Raw genomic sequence first — 13,874 nt, 5'->3', positions numbered from 1 at the left:
GCTCTCTTCCCCACTTGTTTCTTCTTCACATACCTAGGTATATATGGTATCTATTTGCCGAGCTGCTGAATATACATAAATCTATTGCTGTTGTTACATATATTATTACAAGAGTTTCAGCACAAGTAGGGAAAGGGGTTAGAAATATGGCTTCACAATTCCATCAGAATGGCGGCTCCAGCACCGCCGTGATGGAGCTCCAGCCGATATACATGTCGTCGCTGCCGTCGGATAACAAAAGTGTGCCGCAACCCATCGGTACACCGCTGCACTCGTCGACGAGACGGGGCAGCTCTGATGAAGAGAAACAGGTCGATGATAGTGCGCCGCCGACGGCTGCTGAGGTCAAGGAGCGGTGGAATTACCCTCGACATAACATCCCGCGGGTTTCGTCGTGCTTTTACTCGTTCATTGTAATGGGGGCAAATGATTCTGCTTATGGCGTAAGTGAACTGATCTTCTGTCGACTGCGAGTATGTGTGTTGATATGTATGCATACTCATCGGCAGGTGGAAAGGATATGGAACGCTAACTTGGGCTAAATACAGCCTCTTATTCCATATGTATGTTCACACACACAACTCATTTTTCTACATGCCCTGCTTCACACCCTTCAATGAGCGGTATAAAGAGTGAATATATTCTCAAGGGGATAGGTAGAAACTGGTTAACTAACGGGTGACTTACAAACCAACAGCTCCAGGAATTCTACCATCTCTCTTACATCATAATATCACTGGTCTTCCTCTCACCATTCATTGGGTACACGGCGGCAGCGATCTCCAACAACACCATCCACCAGCGGTTCGGACGGCGCGGCGTAGCCTTCGTGGCGTCGCTGAGCCATCTCGTCGCGTACGTCATCATCGCCGTGCACCCGCCGTACCCCGTCCTCGTCGTCGCGTTCGCGCTCGCCGGCTTTGGCAACGGCGTGGCCGACGCGGCCTGGAACGCCTTCATCGGCAACATGGATCGCGCCAACGAGCTCTTGGGCTTTCTCCACGGGTTGTACGGCGTTGGCGCTGTGATCAGCCCGCTTATTGCGACGACTATGATTACTAAGGCGGGATTGCCCTGGTATGCGTTTTATTACCTGATGGTGAGTATTCTTTCTGAATTAGCTGGTGGTTTTCTAGATATATCGGAGGCGGGTCTGATAGTGTGTAATTATTTTGTCGACCTGAGTCTAACGCAGAGATAGATTGGCCTCGCCGGTCTTGAAATTGTCGTTACTGGCGCGGGTTTCTGGAAGGCTACGGCTCGCGAGTATCGCGACTCGGTGGCTGCGAGCTCGAATTCCTCAGGCGGCAACGGCGGGCTGAAGGAGGTGCTGTTCAAAAAGCCAGGAGCACGCGTGGCTTGGCTATGTGCTGTCTTCCTCCTAGGTTACGTCGGCATCGAAGTTGCTCTGGGAGGATGGATCGTCGAGTTCATGATCCAAGTTCGCCACGGTGGCGCTTTTGAAAGTGGTCTCACGGCCACCGGGTTCTGGCTCGGACTGACAGTCGGGCGATTCGTTCTGGGGTTCATTACACCCAGGATCGGTGAGAAGCTTGCTATCATGGTATGCTGTTTACTCTGTTCCCCGTCGTACCTCTCTCTTCGTTAGTAAGTAGTAAGCTGTTTATTAACGACGCCTAGATATATCTTCCTATTACAGTAGGCTTCGAGCTTCTTTTCTGGCTCGTCCCGCAGTTCATTGTCTCGGCCGTTGCTGTGGGACTGCAGGGCTTCTTCATCGGGCCCTTGTTCCCGGCTGCCATTGTCGCCATGTCGAAGTTGCTACCACAGCATCTTCACGTTGGCGCGATAGGATTCGCCGCCGCGTTTGGAGGGAGCGGTGCGGCTGTCCTACCTTTTGCTGTCGGGGCCATCGCACAGGCCAAGGGTGTCCAAGTGTTACAGCCCATCATCCTCGCTCTTCTCGCATTTATTTTCTTGGTCTGGTGTGGGCTACCAAGAATTGAGAAGAAGAAGGTGTAAAATATGATGAGATTGATACGAAGTGGGAGAGAGGCGGCGATAAATACAGCAGCCTATGCCGAAGTCATATAGCTGAATGAAGATGTCGATAACAGGAATATACATAGTATTATTATTTCATCATTGATATTTCATGATGATCAGCGTGTACCTATGTACCTACCTACAACTTCAAGTAAACGTTCATCGTGAAACCGACAAACCGCCATGTGAACTATAATCGAGTTTGATTTATCGTATAAGTTTGCTTTTTGCTTGGTTGTTTGTTGACCTGTATGAACTTGTGAGCCCCCATGACCGTCTAGCTAGTGCGGTGAAACGGCCGTACCGAGAGAGGTGGATATTGCGGTTGCCATTGGTCCGACGGTTTTATGGATCATGGAGTTTTGGTGCTCGGATCACGGGGGCGTTCAGCTGACCAGTTCTGATTTCCCATTTCAACTTTGCATGTTTTCTTGAGGGGTTTGGCAGAGCACAGCGAATCTATTTTCCTGATTTGCATGACATTGCCGTAGATGGCTTAAGCTGGATGCCGCTGCAATATTCAGCGTGCATATCTGCCCAGTCTGTAATCTAGGTATACTGGATAGATAGACCATCGGCGCCGGTATTTGACCAATGTTGTTGTAGGACACCAAGTAGATGCATCTTGACGTACATTGCAAGGAACAGGCCTTCAACGAAGACCCGTTGTTATTTGCAGCTTTTATATACAGAAGCCCATCGAACATGATAGAGACATTTGTTGCAAGACCGCAAGACGATCAGCAGGAGGTACAAACTTGGATTCGCTTAAACGGGCGAATGCCTGGTGACCCGTATACTCCTATCTTCGCCAGTTTTTCTGCTCGACCTATCCGGCGAGGTGAGCTGCTCTATCCTCACACGTGCCTATCCTACCGTTATGCCAATCCGAGCCAGCCGGTAAAGTCTGCCGGGTGGTCCGTCGGATGCGCAACGTAACACGAGGGCAAAGGGGAGCGGCTTAATCCGGCAGGATTCGGCAGGCAGAGCTAGGTTTACGTACGCGCGCGAATACTGTGGAAGCTAGCTGAACAACAAGAACAAAGGGATGGTGAGGAGAAAGTAGCAGCGGTGGTTGTTCGCATGTGAGATGCCGCGCGCCCAAAGTTGCAAGGTTGCAATAGGCTGAAGAATTAAAGGGCTTGCTCTCGTCATGCGCATGACCAAGCGCTCTGGCACGTCCTACTGCGCTTGCAGTCGACACATCGGGCCTGGGATCTGGAGCCCGAATACTCGGGAATCAGGGTGTGTATATGTGCATACGAGGCCTATCATGCTGGAGAAGACGGCGCCAGAGTGGACGAGGGGTAGGCACGTATGTAGATAGCGATGCAATGTGGATAGCCGTGGCACGACGACTAACACGCACTTCGTGTAGGCTGTGCAAGCCGGCCGTCGGCCCATCTCGAGCTTCACTTGTGGGATAATAATGCTCTATGCCTTACCCCGCCATTCCCTCTGCGCGAAGTAAACAGAGATAAGAGGATAGAGGGATCTGTAGGCGATCTCATGATACTATTCGATCAGGTGGTTTGAGACTGAATGCATCCGTTTTACATTACTTGCAGCTGCTGCAGTAAGGGTTTCGAACTCCCGGTCTATAGATATACTTACTTCGCTCTGCATGCAGCTCAAGATGACAGGGGGAGAAGATGAAGATGTCTAAACCGTGCATGGTAAAAAGCTCGAAGTATTTCTTATACCCCTCACAGTAGATTAATTGCCTGTATCTTTACCTACCTAGGTATCTACCAGATACCTATTCACTTGTCTAATCCTGTAATGTAGGCGACTTGTAAAGTAAGGAGGTTAGGTTGGTAGTTATTGCAAGGCCGTATGCTCTATTGGCCAGGAACAGTGGCAGACAAAGGTAGTATCTAATGTAATCGCATAAGCAAGCAACTCCTCTTTGTGCCCCATTACACAGAAGCCTTTCGATCCTGGAAGAAGGGTGGAAGGAGCAGGGCCAATGAGTCCCGAGGTCTGGTTTAACGATGGCATCGATTATAAGCTTCGTGATATGGGACAAATACCAACGGGGAGAGGCGTCAGGTCGAGGACTTGACAATGTAGCCCCTTTGGCCAAGATAGCTAGCTACTTAGGTGGTTCGTTCTTAGCATGTACTATGATCATTGTAAAGGTTCTCTTCATACTGCTGATAACGAGGAGGCTTATTAGAGTGAACTTGTTGACATCTTTCCCTTGATGTTACGCAGGGAGGGAGGCGTTTCCAACCAGATGGCGTCGATTGAACGGGTATTGTCTCCTCCGTCAAAACAAACGCGTAAACATACAGACATGCATTCTAGAAGGTTCACTGAACATCATCAGGAGGTCTGTAGTCAATGCCAATGAGAATGATCTATCGCCATTAATTCAACATCATATGCTACGCCAGCCAAGCATCCATTGATTGTTGGCAAGTACTGGTAAGGCACTGGCCATGTACCCCCAGGCAGATCAAGAAGGTACCTCGAAAGGGCCTGGAAAAGGCCTGGAGAGGGGCGCCAGTGATGACAGGCAGTACCTAGGTAGAGGGGCAGGTGCTGAAGATGGGGCCTTGGACCGCTGTGCGTCGGCTTGTTCGGGTCACCCGCGGAGGTACCCAGCGACATGGTGCGACCTCGAGAGGTACAGGATACACTAAGCGCGTCGTTGACAGACAAGGCACCTGCAGTGTGACGATTCAAGCTCGCCTGCCCTGATTAGGTAGATGAAGTAGAGCTCTCCAAATCCCATCGCTTCGATGATAAAACGCCCAACGGATCTGCCTCTAAAGTGCTTGCTTGCTTGTCTTCTCATCTCTCTCATGCTCATTCCGAATGCGAATCCCCCAGTGTCAGCGCAAAGGTAACCTCTAAACGACTGACCTGGACCCCTCTTCACTGGTCCCGCGCTGCCTTCGCTTTCGATCCACACTTGTACATTATCGCTGCTCCCAGTTCGTTAGTCGTTAGAGAGCCAACAAGGTATTGTTGCAGAGAAGTCGACCAAGGGTCTTAGCTGAGGTATGTAGGGGAATTCCCAACGTCTAGATTAGTCAAATCCTAGCATCTTCTTACCATACTGCTCTTCTTCTCGTCTCGCTCTCCTGCCGTTTCGCCGCGTCGATTCGTGCGAAGCCTCCCTATCTACTCGGTATTCTATATAGCCAGGACTAACGACGGCGCGGTGTAAGGGTTCGGATATTCAGGACGCAAAGTACCAACAAACCGATGACCCCCCGGCCGATACGATACGCCGACTTCCCCCCCAAACTAGCCCGCCCATATATCTACACGCCAGGCATATAGTGTAGTAGTAGTAGTAATAGCTCTGCCAACTACGGGCTTAAGGTACGACGTCACACTAACTGGCTACTTGGGTCGCCTGCATACCACCCGATTGATAATACCCATTCCTGAACGCAATCTTGCGACCGGGCGGTACTCTTGGAACAATATAAGCAAGAGATCGAAGCCATTTCCCCTCGTGCGGCCGGTCTAGAGAGCTTGTCTGATTGTTTGCTCTGCCACATCGGCCTTTTTGCGCCCTGCGAGACGATTTCGCCACGAAGCCCCAGTTATAGCCACGAATACGACTCTCGATAAACCGCACTTACAGGTTGATGCCACCGTTTTGTGTCACTATACTACTCTCCTCCCCTCGCTCGAGTCGACACTTCCTCCTCCAACACCTTTGCCGCGCATTTCCATAACTGCAGCGAGTGAGATTCTCTGGTTGTCATGGATGAGGGCTACGATCCGTCATCGTCGACGGCCTTCAACTTGGCCAGTCACCTTATAAATTCTCACACTATTGGTGAAACCATATCCCGGGCAACCTCACCAGGTCTGCCTTCAGAGGCAAGCACAGATGATAACAAACGGTATCGGCCGCGAACTTTTGCTTATTTCAAGCTCTTGCCATATGACGTCGAGGCGGAATCCCGGCGTGATGCTGCCCTGCAAGGGATACTAAAACAGCTCTACATCGCAGTCAAGGCCGAGGACTTCTCCCCAGGCGCCTTGCACTGGACACGACAACTGCAAGCATGGCTCTCTTTGAAATTCGACATGCCACACGAGCTGCGGGCTAAGCTCGCAAAGCTCTACTTTCACCTCGCGCTAGCTCCAGGGCTGGATAGCAGTGCAGCGGACAGATTCTCGAGGATGGTTGTGACATTGACAAGGTTTGTTTCGCCACCTCCCTACCTCCCGACCCCTCCCGTTTCCGGCAGCCCCCCATATCGATTGAAGCAATGAAGCTAAATGTATGTGACTTATTAGGAAGAAGCATTTCCTTAAACCACAAGAAGATTTGACACTCGATTGGCGACCGCTCTGGAAGGACATCAAGACTATTGTTTTGCCTGCGGAAGCGCCATCACACACAGCCACTTTGAGGCGAGGGCTTAAGGGTCTTTGGAAGCTATGTCTTCACTCTCAGTCCTACTTTGATCCAAAAGAGCGATATGCCATGCTACAGGAGATTCTTCCGTACTTTAGCACGTCAGATCTTTCCGATGGCTTCATTGTGCTCGGTGTTTTGAACGTCTTGATGCCCACGGCTCCTGCCCCACCGACTGAACCGCTGTCTCAACCATCCGACTTCCTTCCGACCTTTTTCCATATGTGGTCGCTAGTATCACGGTCCAGGGTTGTCGACAGCACAGTGCTCGATATCTTCTCGCGGCTGGCCCGAGATTTTCTGTCTTGCGTACATGTACCCTTTGGCGAGCATGGTATCTATACACGCGAGCAGTCAGACCTCATCTTCACGGCCGTTCTTCGTCTCACCGACATCCCTGTTGGTCAGGCCAACTCCCCGTATAGCAATGTCGACTTTTCAGCCGGCATGGCTATGTTTTTGGAGAAGGATAAGAAAAAACATCCCGTGACATATATCATAGCGAGGTGGATAGTCTCATCATTATCACCACATTGCCTTGAGAAAGAGAGTTCCGTTCTCAATAGTCTAGAGGGTCTCATGGAGTCGGTTGACACGTTCTTTCACCCCTCCAACCACGGGTCATGGACCAGAATGCTCTCCCAACTTACATATTACCTATCCGAGCTATTTGTATCTCGCTGGTGTAAGGAACAAAGCGGAGAGATGGATACACCTGCCGACAGGCGTATCAACGTGGAGCTCAAGCGGCGGTTTGTGTTATGCTTGCGCGAAGTCACTTTCATGGGACTCTATGGCAAAGGCAGCTCCGTCACCAGCATGTACTTTGGCGCTCTTCAAAATCTGACTTTTCTGGAACCTAATTTGATGCTTCCCGGTGCTCTCCAGCGTTTCTATCCTAGCTTGCAAGGCCTGGTCGAAGTGCACCGAACTACGTCCAGTCTCATCGGCCTGCAGATGATTGCCAATGTCATGGCGAGAGAGAAAGGCTGGCGGTGTCACATCACCGCACTGTTAGCACTTGCCCTCCCAGGAATCGATGCCAACGATCTTAACAAGACTCAATATACGCTCAATTTCATTCAAACTGTGGCTTACAGTATTCCATTCGTCAATTTGGCCAAGGAGAATAGCAAGATACACGACACCAGCCTAGCAATGCAATGGGTACAAGGAGAGATGGACCGAATGGAAGCAGAAGGCCAAGATGTTCAAATTGACTACAAGAACGAGCTCAACGATGAAGACGAGATTGATATAGCTCGGTCGTCCACAGCTGGCTTTGGCGAGTTTGTTATCACGCTGCTGGGAAAGGTGTTCACCTTGTTGGAAAATCTTCCAGATTCATCGCAAGTGAGGTCCGGTTCACCAGAGGACAATATTATCAATACATTACCAGCAGCATTGACCCCGATGTTTGCGTCTCTATCCCCTGAACTTTTCGACATGGCTCTGGAGAAACTAGCAACCTTTGTGTCGTCACACGTTGTACACCAGGCACGTGATGCCATGGCGTGGATTTGCAATGCCCTCTGCAAGGTGAACCCAGAAAAGACACTGAAGGTCTTTATCCCGATGCTTATTGTCAATATCCGCCATGAGATTGACTCGAACGGTGCTGCATCCGACCGTAGTAGTGGTACGGAAATACTTCCCCGTGATAGAGCTCTGGTCTGGCACATAAGTATTCTGAGCATGTGCGCCGTCCATGTGGGAAGCGAGGTGCTCAATTACAAGAAGGATTTATTTGACATAGCGGAGTACATGCAGGAAAACTGCCGTGGTCTTCCGGCCATCCACATCAGCAACTTCATCCATCATTTGTTGCTTAATCTCACTCATACTTATCCAATTGATACCGCATTGTATGAGCCTGAAGTCATCCAGCGTGGCCTGGACGTAAATGATTGGGGGCAAACAACAAAGCCTGCAGATCTCACCATTCGATGGCACCGGCCCGTGATGGAAGAAATCCAATTCGCTATTGAGCTATTCGAGTCTCAGACAGGCTCTGCAATGCGCCGGCTTGAGGCTCTCATGAGCGACAAACCGCCTGTAAGTAGAGGCGGTAAAAACAAAGAATGGTCCGATGAAACGTCTCGCCAGCTCAGCCAACTGCGACTTGTTATCTCCGGCATTGCTACTCTTTTTGACCCGAAAAGAGCTTCGGGTGAGGTTAATGGCCACGTAAATGGTTTCACAAACGGAGATAGCGACGATGTGATCATGCAGGATGATGATGATGATCCTGAGTCTAACGATCCACTGGCAGAAGCAGGTGAAGATGATGAGACAAAACCTCAGTTCAATTATCAAGCTGGCTACCTCTTGACTCCTGGAACACCTCTTTATAATCATCTCCACAGCCTTCGAGATGACATAGGCAAATTGTTGTCCAGAACACATTCATGGTTAAACATTAACCAAGAAGATGATGTTGCATGCTTCACGGCGCTTTACTCTGCCTATCGCACTTGGATTACCGATGTCGGCTTTGAACGGTCCGCGCACCCACTAGACCGCCTTATTCGACTTTATAAGGCAGACATAGCTCCCTTCAAGATTAGCGGTCTGCGCAAGCACTATCCGCGTCCTTTGCTTATTAAGCGAGCGGATGGATACCAGCAACAGCGTGTTAAGCACAACTCAACTGTTCGGCGCAAGAGTGAACTGGACAAGCAATTACTACTTGATCTTGCTGAATCGTCCGTTTCATCGTACGCCGACGTGCGTAGGATAGCACAAGGCGCTCAGGATGCTTCAGTCAAAGCCTTAATTGGAGGAAGGCCACTGGTCATTCCTGTTATCCTCGAGAGGTTCCGCAAGGCTTTGGATGAGAACGACCATGATAGAATTAAGGGCGCCATGTACACTTTGTTATTCACCAGTCTTCTGAAAACGTCGATCAGAGATTGGCGTTTCGCCCCTGACCTTATGCGGCTGTATATCAAGACTGCCGGGGTTGACAAAACATCCATCCAGACTCTCGGAACCACAGCCGTATATCCACTCATTGAATTCGGCAAACGCTTTGAGTTGATGGTTATAACGGATAGCGATATCGTAGACTCGATCAAACCAGATGAAGATTGTTCAAAAGCCATTGAAACGAGACATGACTTCATCGTCGAACGTAGGGCGAAGGTCGAAAAGAAGAAGGCAAGTCTTGGGCTAGAACTGATAGGACTAGCAAGAGAATCACACTGGAAGACAGCCAGTCGATGTGCCATCTTCGCCACCAACCTTTCCATACGCTTTGACAGCATCGCACCCCATCAGTTCATTGAGCTTGTCGCCAGTGGTACTAACGACCCTCATCCCGGCTTGAGGGCTAACTACATGTCCGCATTTTCCTTAGTGTTTTCTGCTATCGACCAGCGAGCTGTTTATAAGCACAATTATCGGAACTATCTCGAAGAAAAAGAGTGTGAGACGAACAAGACGTCTATACCAGTACCCAAAGGCGACGCTGAATTCACCGCCAAATACCTAGATGACTTCAACCACCCAGAAAAAGCGGAATACCTCATAGACGCAGATTATCCGGGATGGCTGGTCTGGGGAAAGAAATTCCATGCCACTAAGCAAAGGTCCAAGAGATTTGATGGCTACGATGAGCTAGAAAGTGCTACCCGGCAGCATATTGGCAGCTTGCTCACAAGGCAGTGGCTTGCTAAATTTTTCGATCATTTGAAGCAAGAGCCGCGAGATACGTCGTCTGATCGGTTCAGGACTTCAAATGTCGTGCTTCTGATGCATGTGTTTGATCTCATGCATGCTGGACAGACTGCGATCACATTCGAAGATGTCAAAGAGTTAGTGGCTGAGGCCTACGGCGACGGTAGCGACAAACACCAGCATCGAGCAACGGCTGAGATTTTGGGTGCCATTCTGGTTGGCTTGCCTGAATGTACTGCCGAGACACGAAAACAAGTGTGGGAATTCGCACTACCACTAATTGTGAACATATTTGCGGATAGCCTAACCCCTGAAAACCAAACATACTGGGTTACATTCCTCCACTTCCTCTTGGACAGCAAGGATCCCAGGCGAGCACACGATCTTATCAGCAAGCTCAGTTCATTCCGCCTTGACATGAACTCCAATGCGGCTTTCAAAGAATCCTCCAAGGTGCAACTATTAGAGTTCATGATCAATGATAATGGTTGGCATTTCCGACACGAGAAACCTATCCTCGAAGACTTCCTCGCGCACATAGATCACCCGTATAAGTCTGTTCGGGAGGCGATGGGGCGTGTTATCGCTACAATATTTCGCACTCGATATTACGAAGCATTTGAGAGTGTGGACGCCCTCCTCGAGCAGAATAAGACGGAGTCTAGCATCGGCATTAAGCCTTACAAGCCCACCGAAGAATTCGTCGCCACCATAAAAGATGTGTTTGACCGCCTCGAGCTATGGCGGCAACAGCGTACTCCTGGCCAACAAACGCCCTCCCCTTACACGTCAGGATCCAAGACTGTTTTAACATGGCTGGACAACACTTTGTCGTCACAGGAATGTACACAATTGATTCCCTTCTTCCCAGACCCATTTGTCGACCAACTGCTACATATGATGGACGTGAAAGAAGACCCGGAATTGATGCGGCTGGCGTACCATGTGTATCGTCATCTACCGAATATTCCCTTCCGCACTGGAGAGGATGGGCCATTTATTGCGGCGCTAATTCGCCTCGGCACGACATCCCCCAGCTGGCATCAGCGACTGCGTGCTCTTGTGAATATGCAAGTCATATACTTCAGACGCCTATTCCTTATGGATACCTCTAATAGAGAGCTACTCTTTGATGCGGTTGGCGATATGCTGGCGGATTCTCAGCTTGAGGTGCGAACAGTAGCCGGCGCGACGCTCGCCGGTATGATCAGATGCTCTCCTGTAGCCATTCGCAATCCTATCATCGCAACGTTGAAGTCCCGCTTCGAGACGCAGCTAGCGCGTAACCCTATGCCGAAGAGAAAGACTCCTGGCACTGAGACACCATCGGGTGATACACAAAAAGTCGTTAAGAGGCATGCTGCTGTTCTAGGTCTTGGCGCCCTGATCGAAGCATTTCCTTATGCGACTCCACCGCCAAGTTGGATGCCTGAGGTATTGGCTCTCTTAGCAAGACGCGCGGCAAGTGACCCCGGCGTGGTAGGACAGGCTACAAAAGGTATTCTCTCTGAGTTCAAAAAGACCAGACAGGATAGTTGGGCTGTGGACCAAAAGGTTAGTAAATCATCACCTCAGAGCTTGAAGGCCTCTTGTTAACTAAAGCTTATCTAGTACTTTACCTCCGATCAGTTAGAAGACCTAGAAGGCGTCCTCTGGAAGAGCTACTTCGCATAAAGTTATCGATCGTAAAGAAGGACCGATAGCTTTATGTCACTGCCAATATATCTGCTGCCTATACGCAGTCACCACAATTTGTCCATCCCAGGTCTAGAACGAAGGAGAGCTGTGCACGGAAATGGTTCAGGAAGGATGTCTTCAGCGACTGGCTATTGTTACGTGGTAATATTTTATTTTAATATGGCGTTTCTTATTTTCCCTAAAGGCTAGAGGGTACACATCGTTCAGCACACGATGCATAAGGAATACGTTTGGCATTACGTCGAATCAGTCATTAGTGTATGATGGCGGCAGGTTTTGATAGAAGCATAAAGTGCGAGAGTTGGCCAATTCTAGGTTTCTCTTCCATCCTCTTTTTGATCCTCCATCTTCTTTCTCTACATTCGTGAAAATTATCAAGCCTGCTAGTTTTGTGCTATAGGTTATGGGCCATCTGCGTTTCTTTCACCGTCCACCGAGCTCCGATTTTCCGTTTCCTTCATTAATCATTCCAGATGAAACAGCCTTGTTATGTAACCCGTTTGACTAGTGAATCCTAAGTCTTCGAATTACATTCGCACCAAAAAGGGGGACAGAAAGAAGAAACTGGTGGAGTGCGTTGGTATATTTTTCATGCTAGCTACCGCCTTAAGCTGGCAGAGCCTCGTAGTCAGGGAAATACTGCTGTTGGATCCGACGCGCATATTCGATCAGTACGGGAAATCTCTTCAAATCAGCCTGTGATTCAGGGCCACTTTTATAGATGTTAGCAGCGAGATTTCTTTCTTTATTTTATTTTCCCTTGTGCGATGTAGTTATACATAGACCGAGGAAAGGATAACAAAAACAGAGTGTGTAAGCAAGGGGGGTTTATTATTATAAAAAAAATAAAAATAAAAAAACTTACGCGGTACACAGCAAAGTCGAGACAACGAATCCGAACATCACGGTGTCTACTTCGGTAGGCTCGGGTCCGCCTAGGACCCAGAATGGCTCGTCTTCCTTGGGAGTCTTGGACCGCGACTCGAGCAAAAGGTCCGCGAAGCTCGCCCAGATCTCCCGACGGAAATGCCCGATTTCCTCGGCGCTGAAACGCCCTGTTCCTTGCCCGTGGAGTGTCGATACGGTCGAGCGGTGGATCATCGAGCCTACGAGTGCGCGGACGGGCCAGGGGAGAGACCAGAGCACGTGGTCGCGCATCGTGTAGTAGTTTTGCGTCCAGCGCTCCCAGGTCTGTTGTTGTTACGGTGTTAGCGGTGTGTGTGATGTCTTGCGTAGGTTTGGGGAATGTAGGTTTTTGTAGATAATTCATGCATTATACGCAGATGATGAAATGGTGATTACATGAATCGATGTTGGAAATGGGTGTATTGGGGATACGCACGTGATACGCCGACAACTTCTCCTCTAGTAGAGCTCTGAGCGCCAGATCGTGCGCCCGCTCGACTTTCGATAGACGAGCTTGCAGATCTCGCAGTGTGCCGCGATCGCATAGGGCGTCGACGATGAGCGTCGAGTCCGCGAGGATCTCGGGTGTTGATGAGCCGGGACTTGATAGCTCGACGTAGGGGATCTTGCCCTTGGGTCCGTTGCGCGGCGAACCTACGTCTGTCTTGTAGGACACGCCGGCGAAGCGCAGACGGGCCTCGAGCTTGGTCACGTAGGGCGACCAGACGAAGGCGTTGGCGTCTTTGAAGCCGCGGAATATGGTTATTGTTGTTTGCGGAGAGGACATGGTTGATGGACTGCGGTGATATCAATGATGTATAGATAGAGATTAAAGATGTTTGCTTCACGGGTGCGAGTCTGTTTGGAATAGGATTGCAATGCGATTGATTACTTTAACTTTCGGCGACGTGCGTCTATTGATATAGCAATGAATCGTACATTTAACTTTGAATTTTTTTAAACCCCCTGTTCGTTCCCTTTGCTTTCATTATTCAGCAAGAGAAAGCATTATGTGTCAAACCCGTCTGAAAATGCATTTTGGATGAAGCATTTGCGACAATGTGTCGCGTCGTCGCGCTCTCGTCGGCCGAGGAAGGGGCTTATCTAAACCCACGACGCGACATTGCCGTAAGAGTCACACGGGCTGGAAATAGCTTCATTAACGTCTATAAGAGGCAGAGGCTATGCCCGGGTC

At 49.7% G+C, this 13,874-nt stretch overlaps 3 protein-coding genes across 3 annotated transcripts; 2 read left to right on the top strand and 1 right to left on the bottom strand.

Moving 5' to 3' along the window:
• Positions 1-40: 40 nt before the first annotated feature.
• F5B22DRAFT_88626 (major facilitator superfamily domain-containing protein) lies at positions 41-2,304 on the top strand. The gene is made up of 5 exons (XM_047980667.1): positions 41-443; positions 549-563; positions 698-1,099; positions 1,202-1,564; positions 1,642-2,304. Exons 1-5 carry the CDS (start codon positions 147-149, stop codon positions 1,981-1,983), a joined length of 1,419 nt encoding a protein of 472 aa, XP_047832135.1. The 5' UTR covers positions 41-146; the 3' UTR covers positions 1,984-2,304.
• Positions 2,305-5,263: 2,959 nt separating this feature from the next.
• On the top strand, positions 5,264-12,134 carry F5B22DRAFT_88522 (uncharacterized protein). Its single transcript, XM_047980666.1, has 3 exons — positions 5,264-6,179; positions 6,277-11,629; positions 11,687-12,134. Exons 1-3 carry the CDS (start codon positions 5,734-5,736, stop codon positions 11,747-11,749), a joined length of 5,862 nt encoding a protein of 1,953 aa, XP_047832134.1. The 5' UTR covers positions 5,264-5,733; the 3' UTR covers positions 11,750-12,134.
• Positions 12,026-13,602, bottom strand: F5B22DRAFT_88498 (uncharacterized protein). Its single transcript, XM_047980664.1, has 3 exons — positions 13,116-13,602; positions 12,639-12,964; positions 12,026-12,485 (listed from the first exon to the last, which is right to left on the bottom strand). The coding sequence occupies exons 1-3, from the start codon at positions 13,464-13,466 to the stop codon at positions 12,380-12,382; spliced, it is 783 nt and encodes a 260-aa protein (XP_047832133.1). The 5' UTR covers positions 13,467-13,602; the 3' UTR covers positions 12,026-12,379.
• Between the last annotated feature and the right edge of the window lie 272 nt (positions 13,603-13,874).

Source organism: Xylaria bambusicola (genome assembly GCF_022495145.1).
Source record: "Xylaria bambusicola strain CBS 139988 unplaced genomic scaffold F5B22scaffold_14, whole genome shotgun sequence".
Classification (NCBI taxonomy): Eukaryota; Fungi; Ascomycota; class Sordariomycetes; order Xylariales; family Xylariaceae; genus Xylaria; species Xylaria bambusicola.
Note: the sequence above shows the minus strand (reverse complement) of the source record. Positions and strands in the feature narration are given on the sequence as shown.